Source organism: Salvia splendens, chromosome 10 (genome assembly GCF_004379255.2).
Source record: "Salvia splendens isolate huo1 chromosome 10, SspV2, whole genome shotgun sequence".
Taxonomy (NCBI): domain Eukaryota; kingdom Viridiplantae; phylum Streptophyta; class Magnoliopsida; order Lamiales; family Lamiaceae; genus Salvia; species Salvia splendens.
The window spans coordinates 11,818,104-11,845,867 of NC_056041.1; the positions used below are offsets into that span (position 1 = coordinate 11,818,104).

Sequence of the window (27,764 nt, forward strand, 5' to 3'; positions counted from 1 at the left end):
AAACAACAGTTTCACCGACTATGAGCATTGGAAATTGGAATTTAAACCCCATTATTGATTACAGAAATAAACGAGCTAACTATATACGTATGATGACCTTAAACATTTGATCAATCAGTCAAATCCACTTTATTTTGGGACAATTATAACATCCAAATCGTGATGGATAAGTTAACCGTTGGTTAATTTTGTCAAGATAATCAATAATAATAACAAAAAACAACTGACAGTAGTATTATTTAATACTATCACCACCCAACATAAACATTTTCGTTTATTGACTTAAGCATGTGTGTGTCTGTAAAAAGAATTTTGACGAGTTTTTTGTTTTATAGATTTATTTTGTGAAATTAAATAAAAAAGAAGCTAGCAAAGGGGTAGAGTGCTGGAGTTGTGGAGTGAGTATCGCCACAAAATAAGATCCCAAGAAATTGGGATGTTTTAAATATCAACATAAAATGGACCTACACTATTTTGTTTTCTTCGGATTAGGAAAAGCCCTACGCCACCACAATTTCTCTACTTCTTTTCATCATCATGCTTTATTTAAACTAATTTCATGTGAATAATATCATCATCGGATATTTTGGCATTGAAAACATTTTCATATTTTTCTAGTGATACATAATTTTTATTATACCTCTAATTTGTCCATTTTGGGACGTGGAGGAGGATCCCACCAAACAAGTTAGCTCAAGAAGATTCCTATTGGTATGATTTTATTTTATCTGAAAATCTGGTTAGGTTCATTCTTTTGTTTCTTCTTCGTTTTTCTCCAATAGATTCTCTCATTTATTCATATCAAAATCGACAACAAAGTCGATTACCGGTAATTCACAAAATAGGAATTTCCTTATTGGGCACTCACAGCTTTTTGTTTAACACATCTACGAGTAGTTTCTTAATTGACATTATGGTAATAATTTGACATTTGCTTATACGGACGGACAAGAAGCATCACGCCACGCCATTCTTTACTTTGTTACCTTCTCTGCACCAGGATCATCCAAAACATTCATGATTGCATGTTTTCATAATCGATAAGATGCATGTACCCTGGTTTAATATTCAAATGCTGGAACAAAGCTAAAATAACGAACTATTAAAACAGCTGACCAATACTTGAAAACATTTAATATTGTGCAGATTAGAACCAGATCACAGACTATTTAGCTCCTTGATTGTCACCTCTAAGATCATTAATCATGGAAAAGTCTCTAAAGGCTCCATGTCTACTATCTCCACGAGCAAGAAAAGAAGTGTCAGTTCCTTGAACATGATTCTTTGTACTAGAATCCATTGGATTAAATGAGAGACCAGAAGGCATTATCGACCAAATATTCCCCATTAAGCTAAACTTTGCATCGCACTCCTGTGTCTGTCGCTTAGGATTTGATTGATTGCCAATAGGCATACTGAAACCACGGTGTGCATTAGTTTTTGAGCCAAATCCTGATAACAGATCTGTAAATGACGACTCTGGGCGCCCTAAAGGTGACCAGTTATCTGCTCCATATCTTCTTGAAGCAGAAACATCAATCTTCTCTTCCTCTAATGTCGGCTTCCACAAATACGACTTTTCAGGGGAGTCCAATTCAATGCTCTCAGAGAAAGGGCTTCTCAAGGTCGATGATTCTTGACCTTGCAAGACCCTTGGGAACCCATGGTTAGCAGGTGCAGGGTCAGCAGTCATCTTTGTAGGACCTGTATTGCACAACAGATGATTAAGATATCCACTCAACAGCTGATAAATCACAAAATATAGCTCTCACAGAAGTTTCTCATGCAGAGAGAACAGAAAAACCGACCTTCCCTAGTAAGCACAGAGGTTTCAGACGATGAGGGTAGGACACTTGATCGAGGCCTTTTAGGTCTGGGCACTGGAACCGGATTTAATACAGGAGGAGAAAGTGTGTGTTCTATTTTCCAGGGTGAAACTCTCTCAGGTCGAACAATTGCTGAAGTTTCATCCCACCGCACCTTAACAAAGAAAAATGCAATAAACTTACCAAAATGATAGGGTAAAAAATTAATAATGTGATAGCTAGTCTTGAATCCTAGTCGTTATTAGAGGGCCAATCATATACCTTAAGGCATCTCCATTTAGAATCTTTCCATCTATTTGGATCTGCATCCTCAGAACCAACAATAGTTCCAGTGAACCTACGTAATCAACATCAGAATAAAATTTTCACTCAAGTTCAATGAATTCTTGTCAATGTCACAAATGCTAACATGCTCCCCTACCTCTGTTCTGGAGCTTCTTCACCTTCAAATCTCATTTTGAATCGCATTCCTATTGAATAATTTTGTTTAATGGACTCCATGTATTGATTATAAGGAACAATAAATTCAGCTGGACTAGTCCTGTAGCAGATAAAAGACATTGTAAGGACATTGAATTAGCATCCTTACTGATCACACGCACAAGAAATCTACGTTTAATCAACACTCAACAAAGGTGACAAGATAAATAATCTCTCTACAAAAAGGAAAACAAGACAGAAATCATAAACACTCGGCTGCTTCTACAGAGTAACACTCAAATGCTTTACTCTAACAAATCAGCAGAAACGTGAATGGGGGAATTCACCAAGACACAAGATAGACAGTTTGATCATAAATTATGTAACGTACCTGGGCTTGTAATAAACAGTGAACATGGTATTGGTCTGAATAGCATGCCAAGCTGTTGCAAGGACACCAAGATGCATGCTGTGGCTAGATATGACAGATGATGGAACATTACCCTGTTGTCTCATGGCACGCCTCACTCCAGCACGCAGTTCTCCATTCTCACCTCTGCAAGTTTGTTACTCATTAGTGATATTATGAATAAACATCATAGATCAATATCTAGAGCAGCATCACACCTCAAAAATATGAAGGCATCCCCAGCAACCAGCCTCTTAGAACTAACAAAGACACTCCAACCACTCTGAAGAAGGTGCCTGCGTGGTTGACCTGGCATTCCACAACTAAAATTAGTGCTATTGCCCCCCACAAGTGAGAATTTTACATTTCAAAATGAAAATTATATCTGTGAACTTATAGCATATGGTTGCATTCAGTTCTATATCTGGTTTTAAACTGTGAACTTAGTTTTGTTGCAAATTTATGTACCACGAAATATGTGCCTGAATCGCCACTCTTGTCCATGCAAATCTTTGGCCACTAACTCCTGGGTTGGAGGTTGCCGTGACATGTCCTATCATAGGAGACAAAACCTTATTATTAACATTAAAAATGAGCCGCAACATATAATAATTTCATATAGTTCAGGAGGATTCATCCTAACCAGTGGTGGCAAACATTCATCAGCATGCCGTCTGAGGACCGAGAATCCACCATGAGTGCTAGTATCTGATGCAGTAAGAGTTTTACAAAAAGAATAGACACGGAGATGTGGTGGAGAAGAAGGAGGTGGTTCTTTCCTCTCTGCATTTTCATCTTGCTGCATCAGAAAATTAATTACTACTACAAAATAACCCAAGTAAATTATAACAAAATACGGAAATTCATAAAATGTAGATTATGCAACACAGATAAACTTGCATTTGCTTCAGGCATCAAGGTAATCTGAGCAAACACTTCATCAGTATCCGCTTCAGCCTAATCACCAGAAAAGCACATTATCCCGGTCAGAAAACCATTAAACATATTGTATACGAACCCGAAATTCCAATAGCTCAATTTATAAGTATTCACGAATACTAACTACGGAGTACCTTCAAAAGGACATTAACCACTCGGCAAAGGATCTTCGGAGGAAGATTGTACACTGGCATCTGCTGGTCCGAGCTCTGATTTGTCGATGCCTCGACCTACAACCATGAATCCACAAACTATAAGCAGAGAGCTAAATAAATACCTTCCCAGTTAGGAAAAACTAACAAATGTTTAAGATAAAAAAGGAAACCCTTATTCAAACAACCCCTAAAAGATGTTTCAACCAGACCAAAATTTCAGTTCCAAACCCGCCGGAATATAACTAAATTTCACATGTGAGTGTCATAAATCTCAAAATCAAAATTAAACAAACTAAAATCATGAGTTAATTAGATCAACTAAAGCCCTCGATACCAGCCAATTTCCCCCTAATAAACTAAAACAGAATAAAAGGGAGAAAACCTGTTCGATGTGCCCCTGTGGGAAGTAGAATACAAGTTCATTTTCGCGCGGCACCGTCACCAGCGGCCCCGCACACGCCTTCCACAGCTCTGTGTACAACGCTCTCTCAGCATCCACCGCTACCAAAGCGAAAAAAGCAAATTCAGAAAGCCGAGAAACACGAGCAACGCAAAATCAAAACCGTGAATAATACATCAGGAATTACCTCTCCCGGCGTCGGAATTCATGTTCCCCGGCGCGGGATCGGCACCGCCGACGTCGTTACACCCTTTGATCAAAACCTCGGGAGAATCCATTGGTTCAGGCGCCTTAATTCATGACAGCCAGATCTCTCATCTCACAGCAAAATACCACCGGGAAACAAGCGGAATAGGGCAAAATTCGGGACAATTATGCGCTAGCAGTGAGGGTTATAAACGGCAAGTGTAACAAAAATTGAGAGGAATTGTTATGAGATATTTTCAGTGGAGTTCGTGTGGAGGTGTAGTGAGGATATGTTGAAGCATGGGGAGCTTAAAAGGTGTGGAATTCACTGTAAACTAATAGTAGTAGTTGATGAGAGAGGAACTGTAGAGAGAGAGGAAGAGCTTAAAAGGTGTGGGATTCACTGTTTGCTAAGGCATCCACAATAGGAATATCCCAGCAACCCAGTCATAGCCCAGCCACTGCCACATTATCAGCACTAAAAATCCTCCTGCCACATCATCAAAACAAGCAAATAGCCCAGCAATAGCCCAGCTATAGCCCAGCCACATACTATCCACATCATTATTAACAAATATATTTTTTCGCGCTAGGCGGTGCGCTGGGCGATCCGGGCGCTGCAATAGCGCCGAACGGACTGTTCAGCGCACCGCCCAGCGCTGCGCGGTTTCTCTCTCCAATCGCCCGCTGGGCGGCTGCAATAGATCGCCCAGCGCCGGCGCTCGGCTGGGCGGTCGCTGGGCGCCTATTGTGGATGGCCTAATAGTTGATGAGAGAGGAACTGTAGAATGATGGGTCATGGGCTTCAGGACAACCACACCGATTTAAACGGGTTATGTTTCCAGCCTTAGTTTATTCATTTTTTAAACTTTTCAACGCAGGACTAGTCGGATTCTGCGGATTCGGTATTAAATCAAAAAAAAATAAGAATAAAATTATTTCATTTTTTATATACTACTTTTTATTCGTTAGTCAAAAACTAGTAAGATTAGTTACTTTAATAATAGACTGCAAATGAAATGAATTGAATTGAATTCAATTCAATTAAATTAAATTAAATTTAGGGCATTTATTGAGTGATGATTCTAACTTCTAACTTTGGATTTCCTGGAAAAATTATGTGCTCCATTTTGTCGTTCAAAATATATAAAAACGATTTTTATTATCATAGTCGACTTCTAGCTTAATAAATTGTACTAATATTAAAAATATGTGTACAAGACAGCTAGCTAGAAAAATAAATATGAAGCCCCAAATTGTTATGTCATTAATGTAGTGTACGTGAGACAAAGACGCATTAACATTTTATAAATATCATTATTAAACGAAGAAAAGAAAATTTTTCATTAGTAGGTTTGGTTGGCTAATTAATAGCTAAATATACATATTCCGATGTGCCTAATTCTTCATAATTTTCAGTCTCCCCCTAAATCGGTAAGGTGGTCCTACGTATAAGTCAATTGTAGTTGTATCTTTAAATACATATGCTACTTATAAACCACTACAAATTAAGTAAAATAATATAAATAGAAATTAAGGTCTAGGGTTTTTTACAATTAGAATGGATTTGTTTAGCAGAAGAAAAACAATACTATAAAACATTTGTAAATTAGCAAGAATACTTTTTGATATTTCAGAAAAAAAGAGGGTAGGAAAAATGTTAACAACAACGAAACATCTAAATATAAAAAATAATTATAAAATCTTGATAGCGAATTACCAATTCTCGCTTAAGCATATGATAACTAATTGCCGAAGGCCAAAAACATTATAATTATAATCCTAACAAATTTGAAGTACCCATTCATAGAAGATACAGAACTATAAATAAAGAAGTCAACAGCATCAAACGATCAAATAATTAAATGTACCGTAGTAATTTACTTTTATCAAATTAAATAATACTCCATAAACTTAAAAATTAAGTAGATGTTGTATAACTATTAAGATTTAAAAAATAAGGGTATTGTTTTCTGATCAACCTCTGTTTGCATCTAATTTCACTCTTATACGCATATTTAACTTGTAGACACAACTTTTTCTTTAAAAATAAAAACGACAATTGCCAAAACTGTCTCTACGGAAAATATAATTAAAAATAACAAATCTTAATGCCTTCCAATATTTTACTTCTACAATTGCCGTTGTATCACATATTTCATTCACTTTCCAATCTACTCAATTCATTCATACGAAGCCATAAAATAATCAAACACCTTTATTTCTAAATTGCTAAAATTGATTTACACATCAACATGACTAACTTAAAAGACACTCAGGGGCATTTAAGTAAAGTATGATTGGGTAAGATTAAAACAGCTGACCAATACTTGAAATAAATTTAACATTGTGCAGATTAAAACCAGATCACAAACTATTTAGCTGTACATGAGTGCAGATATAATATGTACTCACCTCGTAGGCCAACCAGATTTATACTAATGCCGGCAACACACTATATACCCCTACACATTAAACCACCAATTCTGCAGGAACAAACCCTTAACTATTCTTCTGCATTACATCCATGCTGCAGATTTTTCGACTGGCGCCTATTTACAGAGGTTGAACATCTGGTGGCACATACCAATCTAATATAATGTCAAACACATTATGTACCAAGGGATCCAAAATTGAAATTTCTTAGGTGTATCTATATATAAGAGCATCTGGTCGTCATGCTGAAGGGACTCCACTCACATCTCACCATTCAACTTTTCCCAGGATTCAACGGTCAGATGGAATATACAGTCACACCATGATTCAACACACCTGTAAGAGAGCATTATTAGTGGTGATTGAGAAATCAATCATCAATAGACAACAAAGATACGTTGAAGCATCGCCTCCAATTACCAACTCACCCGCATAAACAAGGGGGAAAAAATCAACTTAAGTAAAGGGAAGAAAAATAGAATCATAGGAGTACACACATGCTTTCATGTTCAAGAACACATGTGCACAAAAGGACTGACATGCTAGAATAGGCGGTAATTTGAAAAGGAAGTTCCTGTAGAGGACAAAAAAATTACCAGGACAGAACATAACTAGTAGTCATCTGGGCTCAATGATGGAAAACTCTGGACATTAGCATCTACACCGTCTGCGATTGATGAAGTATCCTCTCCCTTTGAGTTTAAGGACCCTGGGTTCATACGTAGCATTTCCTCTTTTGTAAGGATTAAGAGCTTGCGGACCATGCAACAAAACTCCCTGTTTTCAACCAAGGACCAGATGATATGAGCATACAACAATATATTAGAATGAAATTCAATGAAATCGGCATTCTCAAGACAAACTTAAAACATAAGTTCTATGACATAATCAAGGTAATATCTTACCCCCAAGGATCATCTCCAACAAGCATCATGTCATCCTCATCATCAGTGTACACAACTAGCCAATTCTTGTTCCTAGCCTTGAGTTCACCCCCAAATTCGAAGAGATCATCCAATTCAGATATCAATTCATCATAATTGTTGAATTTGGCCAGATCCACAGACCTACCAAGGGCGGACCCTTGCTTTTGAACCTGAAATCATGAGACTCTCAGAAAAGGAGAAGTGAATATAAAATATTCATGCAAAAAGAAATATCAAGTTTCAGATGAAAACCTTGGTGCAACTCCTGGATGAACCAGAATGACCTTTGGTTTCTCTCTCTGTTCCTGAAGGAGGGAAGGACGGGAATTGATTCTCTTGCTCGCCAGCAGCAACTCCATGATCTCCTGCTTTCAATCCCTTTGATTGATCAGACTTTTGATCCAATTCAAATGCAGGGAATTGATGAGAATGTCCAGAGTTTGGAGTAAAACCAGGTGAGTTTAGCCCATTTCTATTTGAGATTTCTGGTTCTGAAGGTGCAGATTTACTTATGAGGGGAATACCAAAGAGCTTGCAGTTCCCTTCCTTTTGCTTCATGGTATCTTGTTTCTCTGCAAATACAGGCTTCGGCATCAACTCTTTAGGCTCAGAAGTTCTCATTTGAAGGTATGTTGAAACAGGAGGGGGCATAGACCAGTTTGCTCCTTGATTGTCACCTCTAAGATCATTAATCATGGAAAAGTCTCTAAAGGCTCCATGTCTACTATCTCCACGAGCAAGAAAAGAAGTGTCAGTTCCTTGAACATGATTCTTTGTACTAGAATCCATTGGATTAAATGAGAGACCAGAAGGCATTATCGACCAAATATTCCCCATTAAGCTAAACTTTGCATCGCACTCCTGTGTCTGTCGCTTAGGATTTGATTGATTGCCAATAGGCATACTGAAACCACGGTGTGCATTAGTTTTTGAGCCAAATCCTGATAACAGATCTGTAAATGACGACTCTGGGCGCCCTAAAGGTGACCAGTTATCTGCTCCATATCTTCTTGAAGCAGAAACATCAATCTTCTCTTCCTCTAATGTCGGCTTCCACAAATACGACTTTTCAGGGGAGTCCAATTCAATGCTCTCAGAGAAAGGGCTTCTCAAGGTCGATGATTCTTGACCTTGCAAGACCCTTGGGAACCCATGGTTAGCAGGTGCAGGGTCAGCAGTCATCTTTGTAGGACCTGTATTGCACAACAGATGATTAAGATATCCACTCAACAGCTGATAAATCACAAAATATAGCTCTCACAGAAGTTTCTCATGCAGAGAGAACAGAAAAACCGACCTTCCCTAGTAAGCACAGAGGTTTCAGACGATGAGGGTAGGACACTTGATCGAGGCCTTTTAGGTCTGGGCACTGGAACCGGATTTAATACAGGAGGAGAAAGTGTGTGTTCTATTTTCCAGGGTGAAACTCTCTCAGGTCGAACAATTGCTGAAGTTTCATCCCACCGCACCTTAACAAAGAAAAATGCAATAAACTTACCAAAATGATAGGGTAAAAAATTAATAATGTGATAGCTAGTCTTGAATCCTAGTCGTTATTAGAGGGCCAATCATATACCTTAAGGCATCTCCATTTAGAATCTTTCCATCTATTTGGATCTGCATCCTCAGAACCAACAATAGTTCCAGTGAACCTACGTAATCAACATCAGAATAAAATTTTCACTCAAGTTCAATGAATTCTTGTCAATGTCACAAATGCTAACATGCTCCCCTACCTCTGTTCTGGAGCTTCTTCACCTTCAAATCTCATTTTGAATCGCATTCCTATTGAATAATTTTGTTTAATGGACTCCATGTATTGATTATAAGGAACAATAAATTCAGCTGGACTAGTCCTGTAGCAGATAAAAGACATTGTAAGGACATTGAATTAGCATCCTTACTGATCACACGCACAAGAAATCTACGTTTAATCAACACTCAACAAAGGTGACAAGATAAATAATCTCTCTACAAAAAGGAAAACAAGACAGAAATCATAAACACTCGGCTGCTTCTACAGAGTAACACTCAAATGCTTTACTCTAACAAATCAGCAGAAACGTGAATGGGGGAATTCACCAAGACACAAGATAGACAGTTTGATCATAAATTATGTAACGTACCTGGGCTTGTAATAAACAGTGAACATGGTATTGGTCTGAATAGCATGCCAAGCTGTTGCAAGGACACCAAGATGCATGCTGTGGCTAGATATGACAGATGATGGAACATTACCCTGTTGTCTCATGGCACGCCTCACTCCAGCACGCAGTTCTCCATTCTCACCTCTGCAAGTTTGTTACTCATTAGTGATATTATGAATAAACATCATAGATCAATATCTAGAGCAGCATCACACCTCAAAAATATGAAGGCATCCCCAGCAACCAGCCTCTTAGAACTAACAAAGACACTCCAACCACTCTGAAGAAGGTGCCTGCGTGGTTGACCTGGCATTCCACAACTAAAATTAGTGCTATTGCCCCCCACAAGTGAGAATTTTACATTTCAAAATGAAAATTATATCTGTGAACTTATAGCATATGGTTGCATTCAGTTCTATATCTGGTTTTAAACTGTGAACTTAGTTTTGTTGCAAATTTATGTACCACGAAATATGTGCCTGAATCGCCACTCTTGTCCATGCAAATCTTTGGCCACTAACTCCTGGGTTGGAGGTTGCCGTGACATGTCCTATCATAGGAGACAAAACCTTATTATTAACATTAAAAATGAGCCGCAACATATAATAATTTCATATAGTTCAGGAGGATTCATCCTAACCAGTGGTGGCAAACATTCATCAGCATGCCGTCTGAGGACCGAGAATCCACCATGAGTGCTAGTATCTGATGCAGTAAGAGTTTTACAAAAAGAATAGACACGGAGATGTGGTGGAGAAGAAGGAGGTGGTTCTTTCCTCTCTGCATTTTCATCTTGCTGCATCAGAAAATTAATTACTACTACAAAATAACCCAAGTAAATTATAACAAAATACGGAAATTCATAAAATGTAGATTATGCAACACAGATAAACTTGCATTTGCTTCAGGCATCAAGGTAATCTGAGCAAACACTTCATCAGTATCCGCTTCAGCCTAATCACCAGAAAAGCACATTATCCCGGTCAGAAAACCATTAAACATATTGTATACGAACCCGAAATTCCAATAGCTCAATTTATAAGTATTCACGAATACTAACTACGGAGTACCTTCAAAAGGACATTAACCACTCGGCAAAGGATCTTCGGAGGAAGATTGTACACTGGCATCTGCTGGTCCGAGCTCTGATTTGTCGATGCCTCGACCTACAACCATGAATCCACAAACTATAAGCAGAGAGCTAAATAAATACCTTCCCAGTTAGGAAAAACTAACAAATGTTTAAGATAAAAAAGGAAACCCTTATTCAAACAACCCCTAAAAGATGTTTCAACCAGACCAAAATTTCAGTTCCAAACCCGCCGGAATATAACTAAATTTCACATGTGAGTGTCATAAATCTCAAAATCAAAATTAAACAAACTAAAATCATGAGTTAATTAGATCAACTAAAGCCCTCGATACCAGCCAATTTCCCCCTAATAAACTAAAACAGAATAAAAGGGAGAAAACCTGTTCGATGTGCCCCTGTGGGAAGTAGAATACAAGTTCATTTTCGCGCGGCACCGTCACCAGCGGCCCCGCACACGCCTTCCACAGCTCTGTGTACAACGCTCTCTCAGCATCCACCGCTACCAAAGCGAAAAAAGCAAATTCAGAAAGCCGAGAAACACGAGCAACGCAAAATCAAAACCGTGAATAATACATCAGGAATTACCTCTCCCGGCGTCGGAATTCATGTTCCCCGGCGCGGGATCGGCACCGCCGACGTCGTTACACCCTTTGATCAAAACCTCGGGAGAATCCATTGGTTCAGGCGCCTTAATTCATGACAGCCAGATCTCTCATCTCACAGCAAAATACCACCGGGAAACAAGCGGAATAGGGCAAAATTCGGGACAATTATGCGCTAGCAGTGAGGGTTATAAACGGCAAGTGTAACAAAAATTGAGAGGAATTGTTATGAGATATTTTCAGTGGAGTTCGTGTGGAGGTGTAGTGAGGATATGTTGAAGCATGGGGAGCTTAAAAGGTGTGGAATTCACTGTAAACTAATAGTAGTAGTTGATGAGAGAGGAACTGTAGAGAGAGGAAGAGCTTAAAAGGTGTGGAATTCACTGTAAACTAATAGTAGTAGTTGATGAGAGAGGGAACTGTAGAGAGAGGGAGAGCTTAAGGCCATCCACAACGCTGTCTCTATACCGTCTCTTAAACCGTCTCTTAACTACTATTTGAGCACTATTTGAGGGCCCCACTGTCCTTTTTTCCTCCATCTCTTAACTAAGAGACGGAGGCTGCAACGCTCCGTCAATTAACCGTCTCTATACCGTCTCTTAATTACTATTCATTCAATTTAATTTATAATTTTTTTTAAAACCCAATTCAATTTAAACAAACACACTTTATTAAAATTAAAACAATATTACAACTTAACATTAAAAAAGCGAAGACATAATTAAAATTCTAAAAAAATAAAAATGACATAATTTAATATTCTCCGCCAAAGTTTTCCCAAATGTGCTCAATTAGATCCTCTTGGAGTTGGGTGTGGGCGCTAGAGTCGCGTGTCCTTGCCCGAATAGCCAACCGTTCTTGTATAGATGGATGCGCTCCACTTCGCGGCGGACTACTTGCAGTTGAGCTTCCAGGGGATTCGGGGTCGAACCAATTTCCGGCATCGGGTCCTTCGTCTCGGACAATCATGTTGTGCAAGATTATGCACGTATACATGATGTCGACCATGCTCTCCATGAACCACGAACGAGCCGGGGCTTTGATGATGTTGAAGCGCGCTTGGAGAACCCCGAACGCCCTCTCCACATCCTTGCGCGCAGCCTCCTGCTTCTGCGCAAAAAGAGCCTGCTTTGGGTTCGCTGGCCTGCCGCACGTCTTCACGAAGGTCGGCCACTTCGGGTAGATGCCGTCGGCGAGATAGTACCCCATTTTATACCGTCGGTTGTTGGCGACGAAGTTGATGGCCGGCGCTTTACCATCCAAAACTTCGGTAAAGAGGTCGGACTGTTGGAGCACGTTTACGTCGTTGTTCGAGCCAGGGACCCCGAAGTACGCGTGCCAGATCCAAAGTCGGTAGTCGGCAACGGCCTCGAGTACAACGGTTGGGTGGGTGCCTTTGTGGCCGCTCGTGTAGGAACCCCTCCAAGCCACCGGGCAATTCTTCCATTGCCAGTGCATGCAATCGACACTGCCAAGCATCCCGGGGAATCCGTGCACTTGTTCGTGCAGGTTGAGGAGGAACTGACAATCCTCCGTGGTTGGCCTCCGGAGAAATTCGTCACTGAAGGCTGCCCGGACGCCTCTGCAGAAGTTGAGCAAGCACAAGCGCCCAGTACTGTCTCCGATGTGCAGGTATTCGTCGAATATGTCGGCCGTTTGTCCAGTCGCAAGCTGCCGGATGGCTGCAGTACATTTCTGCAGCGTCGTGTGGCTGGGACGACCGACCGCGTCGAACCCTTCTCGGAAGAACTCCTCCCTGGCCGCCAAAGTATTCGCTATGTGGAGAAATAGCGGTTTCCGCATGCGGAAACGGCGACGGAAATAGGTATCTCCCCAAATCGGGTTATCGCAGAAGTAGTCGCGTACTAACCGTGCGGCGGCTTCCTCCCGGTTCCGATTGATGTACTTCCGGGAGCGTCGTGGGGGTGGTGCGGCTTCCTCCGCCTCTCGTCGTCGATCTTCTTCGAGTGATTGTTCCATTAATTGACGCATTTGCTCAAAAGGATCCATTTGTTTGAGTTGATTGAAGATGGAAATTGGAGTGATAGAGAGGATTTGAGAGGAATAGATGTGTGTTTGTGTTTGAAATGAGTATGGAATATAATTATTTATAGAGTAAAAAAATTAAAAATTTAAAAAATGAAAATAAATATTTAACGGTAATATTACCGTTTGAAAAAAAAAAAAAAATTTTTTTATTAAAAATCGATTTTTAAAAAAAAAAAAATGAATTATTGCGTCATCAGTGACGACGCCCACTCGCGGGCCAGCGAGTGGGCGTCACGCACGCATGGGGACGTGCCACGTGTCTCGGGCGCGTGGCGAGACAGCTCGTCTCGTGTCTCTCCGAGACGAGCTACGCGACGAGCCGGTCGCGAGCTGGAGACGAGATGGCCGCTGCAATGCGTCTCGCGGGGGTCTCGTCTCTCCGAGACGAGACGCGAGCCCGGCGCGAGACGCGTTGTGGATGGTCTAAAAGGTCTGGGATTCACTGTTAGCTAATAGTTGATGAGGGAGAAACTATAGAATGATGGGTCATGGGCTTCAGGACAACCACACCGATTTAAACGGGTGATGTTTCCAGTCATAATTTATTCATTTTTTTAAACTTTTTTTATAATAAGAATAAAATTATTTTACTTTTTAGTACTTTGTACTAGTAAAATACGGAGTACTATTTACTTTCATGTTAGGACTGCAATATGTATATTAAATCAAATTGAGGACATTTATGAGTGATGAAACATTTCTAACTTCTAGCTTCGGATTTCTTGGAAAAATTATACTCCATATTGATTAAAGTTGATAATCCCTCCGTCCGTTAGGATTTTTTATTTACCATTTTAATTTATCTATTATTAGGAGACTTAGTTCAATTTTATTACTCCTTCCGTACCATAGAAATAAACTTTTTAGTATCGCACGGGTTTTAATGTATAATTGGTAAAGTATGAGAGTATGAGAAAAAGTAGTTGAAATTGTGTAATGGATTGTGAATAATAAAGGGAAAAGGAGAAAAATGTTTCCATAAATGGATATGGACTATTTCTATGAGACGGACGAAAAAAGAAACATGACTTATTTCTATGAGACGGAAGGAATATAAATTATAGGTATACCTCACTTTCTACTCACTCATTCTACTCACATTCTATTGTAATACTATATAAAAATTGGTTACGCATTCTACTATCTTTCTGAGTTTTCTCACCCACTTTTCTGTATATTTCTTAAAACTGTCGAACTCAAATGTGACTCTCTATGACGGATGGAGAAAGTAATATTTAGTGAAAGTATTTTAAATTATCTTAGTCAGATTTTTTTATTTAAAAATGATCAATAATGATTCCTCATTTACCCTATTGAGGACTCGAACCCCTTCCCTCTCACCAATTATCATAGTCGACTTCTAGCTTTAAAAAATTGTACAGTATTAAAAATATACCAGACAGCTAGCTAGAAAAATAAATAAATACGAAGCCCCAATTGACATGTCATTAATGTAGTGTACGTGTGACAAAGATGCATTAACATTTTATAAATATCATTTAATGAAGGAAATGAAACTTTTTCATTAGTAGGTTTGGTTGCTAATTAAAAGCTAAATATAAATATTATAATATGGGTGTGTGATCAAATGCTAACTTTTTATATTAATAACTAATAACTAAATATCAATTTTATATGTTAAAAATATCAACACAAAGACATAAATTTATCAATCTTTCTTGTGTTGATAAATTATGTTTTTGTGTTGATATTTAAATTTACATGTTGTATTGATATAATTATGTATCTGTGTTGATAATATTAATATACAGTATTAAAATTTATTAATTATTATTATAAATTAGTTAGCACACTAACGTAACTCTTTCCTAATTTTCCATTTACTTCGGTCTCCCCTTAAATTGTCAAGGTGGTCCCACGTAGAAAGAAGTCAATTGTATTTGTATCTCTAAATAAATGTGATACTTGGAAATTACTACAAATTACATAAAATAATATAAATAGAAATTAAGGTCTAGGTTTTTTTACAATTAGAATGGATGTTTAGCCGAAGAAAAACAATATAAAACATTTGTAAATTAGCAAGAATACTTTTTGATATTACAAAAAAAGGTAGAAAAAGTGAGAAACATCTAAAAATCAAAATAATTATAAAATCTTGATAACGAAATTACCGATTATCGCTTAGCATTTCATAACTAATTGTCGAAGGCCAAAAACATTATAATCCTAACAAATTTGAAGTGCCCATTCATAGAAGGTATAGAACTATAAATAAAGCATTCAACAGCATCTAACGATCAAACAATTAATTGTATCATAATTTACATCTATCAAATTAATTAAACTGAACTTGCAAATTAAGTAGATGTTGTATAACTATGAAGCTTAAAAAATAAGGGTATCTGATCAACCTCTGTTTGCATCTTTTACTCTTATACCCAAATTTAATTTGTAGGTGAAACTTTTTCTTTAAAATTAAAACCGATAATTGCCAAACTAAAACTAATTAGTGGAGTACTATTATTTCACCATTTCAACTGTCTCTATTGAATATATAATTAAAAATAACAAATCTTAGTGCCTTCTAATATTTTACTCCCGTATTTACAATTATATCACATATTTTCATACATTTTCGAATATACTCAATTCGTTCATACGAAGCCATAAAATAATCAAACACCTTTATTTCTAAATTTGAAAAATTGATTTACACGTCAATATGACTAGTTTAAAGACACTCTGAGGCATTTAAGTTAAGCAGTAGTATTATAAATTTAATAGAAAGTATTTGAAGGATAAGATTATCTTAAATTAATTAATCCATCAAAGTAAACGGTAAAACAGAATTGATTGTTTTTATATATCTATCAGACTATCATGTAACTTAAAAATGGTTTATATTTGTGTTTTATTTTTAGAGATAAAACCCTACATGATAGTGTTATAGTCATTAAGAGCATCCACATCCGTGCTCTTGCCAACGAGCACGAATATGGGCCCAGACCCACTTTTACTCCCTGCTCTTAGACAATAGCACAACACTCACATCCGTGATCTTTCGCAAGGACATGCTCAAGGGTCCCACCATTCTATTATTCAATTTAAATAAAAACATTTCCGCAATATTAAAATGCATTAAAACTAACCGGAATAATATTACAAATTACAAAAAAATTAAAAATTATATAATTAAATTCATAAAATTAAAAAAAACTCACTACTCGTGGCCGAATTTCGCCCAAATGGATGATGAATGTGTGTATTTATAGATGATTTTGGGATTATTTTTTTAAAAAAAACCAATTTTTTTTTAAAAAATGGTAATAAAATCTGTATATTTTTGGGAATCCAATTTTTTTTTTAAATTTTTGGTATTATTTTTTATTTAAAAAAATAAAATAATAAAATAAAATGCCAACAGCCAATAGAAACGCGCCATATCGCCCTGCTCGCTGGCACGGACGTGCTCTTAGCTAAGAGCAGCGCTGTGTCAGCGGCAAGAGCGCAGCGGCGGACAGCGGTGCCGTGCCGCTGGCACGGATGGACGGACAACGGTGTGCCCTCCGCTGTGGATGCTCTAATCCCCATCCCCTACAATTCCTTTGTCAAAATATATAAATGCTAGTAATAAATTTGAAATGGACTAAAAATATTAAAAATAGATTACGTGTCATATAAAAAGTATTTACTACTATAAGAAGACCGACAAAGTACGAGTACGTAAGATTATAATGGTCCAACTAATTAATTGCGATACAAATAAAGCGGCATTTTAATTTCATCTAACTAATAATTTTCACTCAATAAATGAGTTTTTTGGCCTGAAGCGTAAACAAAATTAAAATGGCAGATAAATTCAAGAAGAAATAGAAGAAGTATTTGCCATTGCCACCACTTCCTCAATAAATAATTACTAGTACTTGCTTTTCGTGGTCCACTTTTTCCTAACAATGTTTTAAGATAGTCGTGCCAAGAAAAGATGTTTCATTTATGCTTTTAGGTAAACTTTTTTATATGTACAAAATTATGTTATAGACTATTAGGATTAGGATTAGGATTAGGATTAGGATTAGGATTAGGATTAGGATTAGGATTAGGACTAGGATTAAATACAAAATTTATAAACGTAAACACTAAAAATATGTAAATTTAGTTAACGTAAACACTATAGTACATGTTTTATTAGCACTAAAATACTACAGTAAATGTGTAGTGTTATTCTAATACAATTTAAAATTACATGAGTATCGGAGTATAAGTCAAGGATTGCTTTAAGCAATTAAATAGAAATAAACAGTAATAATTAAAGATAATAAACAAAAAAATAGGGATTTTGAACAGTTAACTAAGGAGATGCTATGATATTGATTTTATTAATTTTTTATATAGCTCAGTTATAAATACAACTTCTAATTATAACTTAAGTTATTCCCTCCGTCCCACAAAGTTTGTCCCATTTTATCATTTTCGTCTGTCCCACAAAATTTGTCCCAATTCAAATATTTTCAAAAATAGACATTAAATACACCCTCAATATCCTCAATTTGGGACCCTTATTCCACTACACACTTTCATTTAATACAAAGTCAAACAATTTCTTAAAACTCATGCCGAGTCAAACTGAGACAAATTTTATGGGACGAAGGGCGTATATGATATGATTCTCGTGGTTCGATTGATGAAATAAGGATATTGCAAAGAACGCGTTGCGGGATGAATCGACAGTTTGATAAGTTGTGGATGGAATGATTGACACCACAAAAAGAAGTTTCAAGTTAGTTTACTAAGTTAGATAAAAAATCTCCATGAATTGTTAAATTGAAGAGAAATCTCAAGAGAGATAAAAGTAACAAAAAATATTAATGATAAAAGTTGAATTTTGTGATCCATTATAGTGAAGCCTTTATATAGACATGAATTCTTAGACATAAAAGAAATAATCTAAAAATAAAGTAAACTTAAAAAAAACCTTGTTGGGAGCCCGGTGGTGCACACCCGAACTTCACATTAGTATGATATTGTCTGTTTTGGGCAAAGCCCTCATGGTTTTGCTCTTGGGGTACTCCCCAAAAGGCTTCATACTAATGGAGTTGGTAAAGCCCATTTATATGCTTGCAACTCTTGTCTATTCTCCGATAGTGGGATATGGTTTGCTATACCACAATCCTCCCCTCAAACAAGAACACATGCCTACACCCCATGTTACAGGTCCATAGGTCACCACAGGTCTTAGTCGAGCTCACGCAGAGACATCAAAGAACTTGCAAGCGCAACCACCGAACCCCGAGCCACACATACCCAGGCCTGAACCAGGGCTTTGATACACTATTGGGTATCGGTGGTGCACACCCAAACTCCACATTAGTATGATATTGTCTGCTTTGGGCAAAGCCCTCACGGTTTTGCTCTTGGGGTACTCCCAAAATGCCTCATACTAATGGAGTTGGGGTAGTCCATTTATATGCTTGCAACTCTTGTCCATTATCCGATGTGGGATATGGTTTGCTTTACCACAAACCTAATAATTAAAAGAAAAGAATATCAAAATAAACATCAAAATAACGTAATTAAAAGAAAACAAATTAAAACTAATTAATGTCGTACTATGTTTTGCACCATTCTTCATTTCTTCAAAAGGTCTGACTTCTTTATCATGACCAAAACACTTATTCATAATCTCACTCACTAACTTGTCTTGTTTCAGTCCTCTGACATGCAAGTTAAGTCCCTCTTTTACCTTGCTTGGACTTATTGGGAAACTCATGACCTCACTCCTCTTATTTATTCCATATGTCCCAATAGTTTCAACCTCTCTTTATTTAGATTAACAAATCATTATCGGTTCTTTATCAACCAAAAATTACATTTTAATACCTAAAATTATTGTTTTTTTCATTATCACGTCACAAACTAACGAAAAAGACAATCAAATACCCATGCTAAGTTTCGACAACGAAACACTAATTCTAATCTTAACCAAATAATCTCACATCAAATAATTACCACTTATCTGCATATTTTTGGTTGAGATTGGACTTAATTTCGACATGTAATGCAGCATATTTGTTGCTGAAAAACAAATCCGATGACACAATTGTTAAATGATTGATAATTTGAGTTTGCAATTGTTGTAACCTTAAAATTGGAACATAATTGTACAAAGTGAATAATTTGAATATCAATATATAATTTCTCCTTATTTAACGTCTCACTCATTTTCATGTAATTATATATCAAAGAGAATAATAAATAAAGAAAGAAAGAAAGAAAAGGATGTAAAGGGGAAAAAATCCTTAGTAAAGAAGCGGCCAAACACATCAAAAAAGCTTTGAAAAATTGACCTTCATTGATTGCCGTTTTCATTTATACCCATTAGATTTGGTGTGGTGTGGTGATTGGCTAGTCTTTTTCTTTCTCAAATTTACTTATAGAATTTGTAATTATCAAGTAATTTATTGACTTACTCGGGGCACACGTGTCTTTTCACATAGAATAAATGGATAAGGATGGTCGAACAACTTTCTTACAATTCGTAATTATCTTAAATTGGTGAGAAGTGAGGACATATTTAGAATAGTTTTTATATTAGTATGTGTATGTATTGAAGTCGTGTGTGATATGTTGGTTCAATTCAAATATTGGACTTTCGAAATTCAATCGCGAGTTCACATTTCAATCAATTAAATCGTTATAATAAAATTATTAGCAGAAACCAGGAAATGATAATTGTAAGATTTTGATCCTGTGATTCTATCTATCTCAAATAATTACCAGTTCTTTTTTTTTTTGGTAATTCTATTGTGGTTGTACATTTCATTAATATGAGTGCCATTTTGATCCATAAAAGATCCTCCACTATCACAAATAAATTGATAAAAAAAAAGTATTTCGTTTAGTCAAAATACACTTTGTCTAATAGACTCCACTACAACATCAGCAAAGATGTGAGTTAGTCGTTTTGAGTGAAGCATGAAAAGGTAAGAGTTCACAAATTTGTAAATAAATGTGCTTCCACTCAATCTTGTAGTAGTACCATTTTACTTGTATAATCTTTTCCTATCAATTTGTAGATCTCTACATTGAGGAGAACAATAACTCAATCACATTTTGGGAAAATATTTCTTGAATTAAAAGATTTTCATTTGGCACGAGAGTACTTTTCGATTGCGTTTAAATTAGAAGTAGATTTTATGTGGAAAATGATACCAGTAATTACTATGTGAGATAATTCGTTTAAGGTATCATATTTACCATGAAAAATTATGTGTATTTCTTTGTTTTGATCAAATTTAAGATTCGTTACTTTCTAAAAGATTTAACATGAATATATCAAATGGAAACAATATACTAGTAATACAATATTTTCTAAAAAGCACATCTTTATCATAAAAAGTGATTAAAATTTAACTCATTTTTTTCGCATTTGTATCTGTTTGTCAATATCTACCTAACTTTTGATATATTGTAATGTCTCGACTTATTAGATTCTAAATATGTACAAGTGCAATATGTATATTTGAGGGCAAAAACCATGGTATAATAACATTGAGATATAATACAAAAATGATGATAGTAATCAATGTATTAACTAATCGGTGGAATAGTGTGGTTAATATGCAAGACCAAAAATCTTAGGTTCGAGTTTATTAAAATATAAAGGTTAATATGTATACTTATATAATAGTGAGATATAGTAGAAAAATCATGTGAGAAAAAAAAATATGGTAGAATGATTAATGTGTAAGATCAAAGGTTTGAAATTCAAATTAATTGAGATATAATGGTTAACGTGTAACAAATACTACTACTTATATAACATTGAAATAAATTAAAATTACACACATGCCAATTTCATGAGGTTGGAAATGAGAATAAAAAACTTACAAGTTGTCCCCTAAATTATAGGAAGAAATCAATGGCTCTCTCGTATTTTCCTCATTGCAAGTTGAACAATAAATCGCAAAGAAGAAAAAAAGAGTGGAAGATGTGATGGTCGTGCGTTGCCACATTCATCGATTTGTGTTTCCTAATAAGAGGACAATAATCGTATTTGTGGGCCTACATCTCTAATGGCGGACGTCCGGTCGGACGTGCGCGACGGGCGACCGGGACGTCCGCCGTTATGGCAGGGGAGGTCGGATACGGACGTCCCGTGAGGACATCGGGTGTCCTCGGACGTCGGCGCGACGGGCGGGCGGACGTCCGCCATTGTGGCGTGGGTCGGACGTCCCGATTTTTAAATTTTTTTTTAAATTTTTTGGTGTGCTCCAGAGTCGATGGGCGGTAGTCAAGGGTCCTGCACGGCAGTGGTATATTCCCAACATCGGCGATGTCATGTACGCATGTATCATAATGCACAACATGATTGTCGAAAATGAAGGTGCGGAACTGACTCAGTGGACCAATGAAGATGATACGGGTGCAGGTCCAAGTCACGGTGTGGCCACCGCGAATGTGAATATGGGGATACCTCATGGAGAGGTCGAGCGGATGCGTGCATTTGCCGACATGCGGCAAACAGATGCCCATGTTCGACTTCAGAACGATATTATCGAAGAGGTTTGGACGCGGAAGGGTTGACGTTGATGTTAGTACTTTTTTTGTTTTATTACTATGTAATTTTTTTTTCAAATCATGTATGTTTTTTTTAAATGAAGTTGTTAATTTTTCCCGTTCGTATTCGTGTTGAAATTTTATTTCCGTAAACGTAAATTGTTTTATTTGTGATTTTTTTTATTGCGGGAAGTCCTAGTGGGAAGGGCGATGGGAAGGGCGGATTGTGAAGGGGATGTCCTAGTGACGTGGCAGTGGGATGGGAAGTCCAAGTGACGTGGCGGGAGGTGTTTTCGGGATGTCCTAGTGGATATCCGAGTGGGACATCCCTCCACTCCACACCAAACAAATCCTTATTCACTATTGCTTATTAAACTTCTTGAATTAAGTAGTACTACTATTTAAGTATTTATCCAATGTATACTACTATATGGAATGTTGTTAGTCATTTTAGATGGATTCGTTTACTAAGTAAATGTTATTAAACTTCTTGAATTAAGTAGTACTACTATTTAAGTATTTATCCAATGTATACTACTATATGGAATGTTGTAGTCATTTTAGATGGATTCGTTTACTAAGTAAATGTTTGCAACACTAGTTTGATGTTGTCCATTTTGAATCAAATCTGCACGGATTTGTTTTTAGATCACTCTCAAAAGACCTCAAATTGATTGTGGTTGAACAGAAATTATATACACCTTTCAACTTTCCTCAAACTCCCGATGTGCGATGAGTTTGTTCTCAACAAACCTTTCCCTCAAACAGACGCAGTCGACACATCTAGACATTACGGGTAGGTCTACATTTATCTAATAAAAGTATATAAAAGTATAATTGATTGTGCATAACCTCATCCTCAAAATAAATTATAATACGAAAAAGTATCCTTTCAGTATATTGATTTCAAAATCTCGAAAATATATCTTCCACCGATAAAAATTACATGTATAGGATGTTTTAGATTAATCTAGAAAATGAAAAGTAATAATCTATCTAAAACACTATTGCCAACCAAATAATACTCGGCAGTCCATATAAAACAATATTGCGGTTGGCAATATTTTAGACTATAATATTTTGTCACAATCTCGCAAGTGATCATCGTATTCAAATTGCAATATTTAATTACGCTTATATATGTAATGTAATCATTGGTAGTAGTATAAACTGTCTGGTAGGAGTATTAATTTGGCAAGGCATCGTGTGAGCAATGAGGTGATGACACGTTAGTCTAAAACTGAGACACGTGGCGAGTAGTGATGTTCCATAAATCAAAGATAGGTTAGTTCGATGGAACGGTCAAGATGATGTCAGTCGCGCCTTCTTGTGACGTCATCCATTTTCAAACAGTAGAAATGACTAATCCTGGGTTTCATTATTTATACCTTACTTATTATGCCCTTCACCTCATACACATTTGATTCAGCACCAATACTAATTGATTATATTGCTAATACTACCTCTTTATTTTAAAAAATAGAAACTATTTTTTATTTTGGACCTTTTGTAATAATAGAAACTTTTTAAACTTTTTATTTTATGAAGTGGACTCCACAATCCATAACTCTATTTCCACTATTTTTTTTTTCTCTCTCTTTTACTTTACTCATTTTTCTCCCTATCTCTCTTACTTACCAATTTTTTTCTCTTATTTTATCCATTGTGCTTTAAAACTCATGCCACTTTAAATGTTTCTATTTTATAATTAAGATTTTTGTTGGCAATATATGCAATATTTATGTGTATAAAAGTTATTATTATTATTATTTTCAAACTATAAAATAAAATTTCTAAATATGGTATAGATATAATTCGATGACGTGGCATGTCCCTGTGTTACACGGGGTACGGTGTACACATTAGTAATAGGGAGTAGTAACAACTTTTGAGCTATAGATTGCAAACCATACAAGGGATAATTACATTCGAAAAATTAGGTATGTACAATCAACATTTAATGTCTGTACAATTATTTAGAAACCATAGTACATTAGTACTATCACACAAGAGATTTAAATCACATTTTAAAAATCAAGTGTGATCTATTTGACCTAGAAAGAATTGGTGAGTTTCGAACCTAATGCTTAGCTTCAATAAGACTATCCACTTCTTTTAATCATCTTTGTATGCATACATAGTTGATTACTACTACTATTTTATAAGAATCAAAGCTTGAAAGGTAGCTGATGGTTTGGCGAATTTTTGATGGTGATGAATGCAGGAAAATGCAGATCACGACACAGAGATTTACGTGGTTCGATTTACTGAGGTAAATCTACGTCCACGGGAAGAAAAGAGGGCAGAGTTGTATTGCTTGATCTGTTTTCTACAGCTTACAATACAGACTTGCTATTTGATATTTTATCTCTAGAGAACTTAACCCTTCTTTATCTGATCTGAGTTCTATTTATACATTGAACTAAGATCGTGGCTTGCATCACCACTAATGATGGTTGTGAATGTCGTGGAGGTCATGGAGATCCTGCATGGGTCCACTATCCTGCATGAGATCCTGCATGAGTCCACTATCTCTGTGCTTGGTCCACTATCCTGCATGTGATCCTGCATGAGTTGACTATCTTCCAGTTCGGTCGAATACTGAGACCGAACTGCTGAACTATTGCCGAGTAGCTTTTGCCGATCTGAGAGTGGAGCTTGATTGGTCGGCTTTTACCGAGCTGTGGGCTGGGGCCGAACTCTTTGGTAATGCCGAACTGATACTCTTCGTTGGGCTTTGGGCTGATGGGCCGTCACTGCTATTGGGCTTGTTTAGTCCGTACCCCATCACTACCCCCCCCGAAAAGCGAAGTGAATCACTTCGGCGAAGCGAGTCACTTCGGCATTTTGATAAAGGTACGGGGGAGGCTGACGTCAGGGGACGTGCCTTGCGCGTGACTGCATTAAATGCGACAGTAAAATCCGGCCGTTGAATCCTGAAAAGGTGGGATTCGAAACGGTGCGATGATTTTGAAATCTTCTCCGAATCTGATAAATACGTCCTTTCTTCATCAGTTGAACACTTTTGCTATTGCTTCTTCTGCAATCTCTCTCTTTTGCGTAAAAATTTCCTTCCGCTTTCGAGAATTTCTTCAGAATTTCTTCAGACTTTCAAAGAGTAAGAACCATGTCTTCTTCTTCTTCTTCTGAGTCAGGTAGCGGTAGGAAAGGGGATAAGGGGTCTTCTAGCCGGAAGGAATCCGGGGAGAAGACCGTAGAGTATTTTCACAGCATCTTGAGTAAGGATACTGTGATATCCTTACACGAAAAATATTTTTTTCCTGGGGGGAAGGTTGCGATTCCCGACGACCTTCATAGGGCTGACTCGCCGCCGGAGGGTTACACCACCGTTTATGAAGCCGGCTTGGAATGCGGGCTTCGTTTCCCTCTTCCCCCTGCCTTTGTAGAGCTGCTAGATTTTTTTCAACTCCCTTTAGGTCAGGTGACTCCGAACTCTTGGAGGCACTTATCGGCCTTTGCTGCCGAACTGCGTAGGCTAGACAAGGATCTGTCTCTGAGGGCAATCCTTAATTTTTTCCAGTTTAAGAGAAAAGGATCTTGGTTTTACTTGATCCCTTTACAGCCTTTTAGGGCCTTCTGCAAAACCAAGTGGCCAAAGTGGCAACATCGCTTCTTTTTTTATAATAGGACAGCGGCTCCGGGCTTTCCTTGGAGAGGGCCGAAGTCCGTGATTCCTCATCCTCGGTTAGAACCGTTGGACGAGCTCGAGGGCGAGCTCAATAAGATTCCTATGATTAGGAAGCAGTACCTGGAGTCTGAGCTCGTCAAGGGCGACTTCGTGTTCGACTCCTCGTCTTCGGATGAAGAGACCGAGGGTGAGGAATTCTTTTTTGTGCCTTACTGCTTTTGTGGCGAAAACTAACTTTGCTTTCTTGCTTTTTGGCAGTGTACATGCTGAATAAGATTAGCCGCAAATCCTCCGAGCTTAAGGAGCCGGAGAAAGAGAAGGCTACCAGCTCGGCGCCTGATGCCGAGAAGAATCCGAAGAGGCAAAAGACCTCTTCGGATCCAAAGAAGCCGGAGTCGACTTCGGCAAGTAGGAAGGGGAAGACCCAGAAGCCCCCGAGAGCGTCAGAGAAAGACGTGGTCTTGGCGCCTCCTTCGGAACATATCTGTGAGCCCTTTTTATGGCCCACGGACTTCGCCGAGGTGAATTCTCTTCTTGATTTTCTGGCCTTGCTTTTTTCCTGTATTTTTTGTGGCCCCTCTGTTGACTTTTTGCTTTTTCCATTTTCAGAGGAACGATATGCTCTCCAAGCTCGTCGCCGTTGAACTCTCCAAAGCGTCCAACGACTATGCTGAGATGCAGAGGAAGTTGGCGGCTGCTTGTCACCGGGCCGAGCAGGCTGAGGCAAACTTTGAGAAAGCCAGAGCTGCTAGGATTTCGGCCCAGGATGAAGCTCAGTTTGCCAAAAACCAGCTCGTCATCCAGCGAGAGCAGACGAAACGGAGGGATGCTGCCGCCGTGGTTGCCCAAGGAGAGGCTCTCCGTGCTTTCGCGGAGAAACTCTTTCTGAGCAACCAATTTTCAGCCTTTGTCGGTGATCTGCTGAAACTGATGACCGATAAAGCCGAGCAGGGTCCCGAAGTCATCCTGCCGCTGTACGGCCGAGAGATAGCAGCTCGGCTTCAGAGTCTGCCGGTGCTTGAGGAGCTTGCTTCGTCCTCGGTCCTGCTTTCTGCAGACCAAGTTCGTAGTTGCCGAGCTGACTGCGATGAGAACATGGAGGCTATCTTTGCCTCCATAGGGTCAGTTTCACCCGCTCCAATTTTCCATGGAGAGGGTGAGACCGAGCAGCATGAGCGGCAGACCGGCGATGAGCAGGCCGAGCAGGAGGCGCAGCAGATCGGCTACGGTGGCGCCGAGCAGGCTGGGGAGAGCAGGGAGGCCGAGGCTGAAGCTGAAGCAGACAAGGAGAAGGAAGCTGAACCTCACCGAGAAGGCGGAGACGAAGCTGGCGGAGTATGATTTCGTCTCCCTTCTCTTAGTTTAGTTTCTTCCTTCTTGTAAAACGGCCTTGAAGCCCTTGTGTAGAAAAAATTTTTTCTTATGAATGAAAAAATTCTTCTTTCTGCTCTTGTGTCTTCGTATAGCCTTTCGTACTCTCTTTTACTCCTGTTGTGGTTTACTACCTGCTCAGTAATCTGAAATGCCGAACTGACATAGCTGCTCTATATTCTGAACTCTTAAGGAGCTGGAGGTACTTCACTGGAAGCGGCTGTACTCTTCGGCTTTAGACGAAGCTGAGAAAAGAGCCATAGCTGACCAGGTGAAGAATGACGAACTCTTGGCTCGTTCAGTGAAGCTGGAGGCCGACAATAAGGACTTAGAGTCCGAAAAGAAAGATCTGGAGGCCGAGCTGAATACCGCCGTCGCTGAGAGGACTGCGTATGAGGATTTCATCTGCAGGCGCGGGGGAATGACCATCTCTGAAGTTCAGGAACGAGTTGACGAACTGTGGGAGGAATATCATGTACTCCGGAGGAACAATGCGCTGGAGAGTTCGGTTTGCCAACAAGTCGTGAATTCATTGCGGCGCTATGCTTCTCGGTACGACATCATTCTTTCCCGGCGTCCTTCAATCGAGAGATTCCTTAGGCATTTCCCGCCAACAGATGCTCGCACTCCAGCTCA

General features: G+C 38.2%; 2 protein-coding genes across 2 annotated transcripts; both read right to left on the reverse strand.

Annotated features, from left to right (window-relative positions):
- Positions 1 to 1,092: 1,092 nt before the first annotated feature.
- On the reverse strand, positions 1,093 to 4,715 carry LOC121750675 (auxin response factor 2B-like). The gene is made up of 12 exons (XM_042145255.1): positions 4,337 to 4,715; positions 4,132 to 4,250; positions 3,729 to 3,824; positions 3,556 to 3,612; positions 3,299 to 3,454; positions 3,124 to 3,208; positions 2,874 to 2,964; positions 2,638 to 2,802; positions 2,248 to 2,367; positions 2,088 to 2,163; positions 1,809 to 1,980; positions 1,093 to 1,704 (listed from the first exon to the last, which is right to left on the reverse strand). The coding sequence occupies exons 1-12, from the start codon at positions 4,425 to 4,427 to the stop codon at positions 1,166 to 1,168; spliced, it is 1,767 nt and encodes a 588-aa protein (XP_042001189.1). The 5' UTR covers positions 4,428 to 4,715; the 3' UTR covers positions 1,093 to 1,165.
- A 1,947-nt stretch (positions 4,716 to 6,662) lies between these two features.
- Positions 6,663 to 11,907, reverse strand: LOC121750674 (auxin response factor 2B-like). Its single transcript, XM_042145254.1, has 15 exons — positions 11,523 to 11,907; positions 11,318 to 11,436; positions 10,915 to 11,010; positions 10,742 to 10,798; positions 10,485 to 10,640; positions 10,310 to 10,394; positions 10,060 to 10,150; positions 9,824 to 9,988; positions 9,434 to 9,553; positions 9,274 to 9,349; positions 8,995 to 9,166; positions 7,950 to 8,890; positions 7,677 to 7,867; positions 7,368 to 7,548; positions 6,663 to 7,107 (listed from the first exon to the last, which is right to left on the reverse strand). Exons 1-14 carry the CDS (start codon positions 11,611 to 11,613, stop codon positions 7,383 to 7,385), a joined length of 2,526 nt encoding a protein of 841 aa, XP_042001188.1. The 5' UTR covers positions 11,614 to 11,907; the 3' UTR covers positions 6,663 to 7,107; positions 7,368 to 7,382.
- Between the last annotated feature and the right edge of the window lie 15,857 nt (positions 11,908 to 27,764).

Bases quoted from the DNA above. Each gene is read 5' to 3' on its own strand.
- LOC121750675 (XM_042145255.1), bottom strand. From the start codon at position 4,427: ATGGATTCTCCCGAGGTTTTGATCAAAGGGTGTAACGACGTCGGCGGT. The intron at 3,825-4,131 runs GTTTTCTCCCTT...TCATGGTTGTAG, and splicing joins CACAGGGGCACATCGAACAG to GTCGAGGCATCGACAAATCA. The intron at 2,803-2,873 runs GTGTGATGCTGC...ACAAACTTGCAG, and splicing joins GATGCCTTCATATTTTTGAG to AGGTGAGAATGGAGAACTGC.
- LOC121750674 (XM_042145254.1), bottom strand. From the start codon at position 11,613: ATGGATTCTCCCGAGGTTTTGATCAAAGGGTGTAACGACGTCGGCGGT. The intron at 10,151-10,309 runs GTACATAAATTT...GTGGAATGCCAG, and splicing joins ATTCAGGCACATATTTCGTG to GTCAACCACGCAGGCACCTT. The intron at 7,549-7,676 runs GTAAGATATTAC...GGTTGAAAACAG, and splicing joins GTTGGAGATGATCCTTGGGG to GGAGTTTTGTTGCATGGTCC.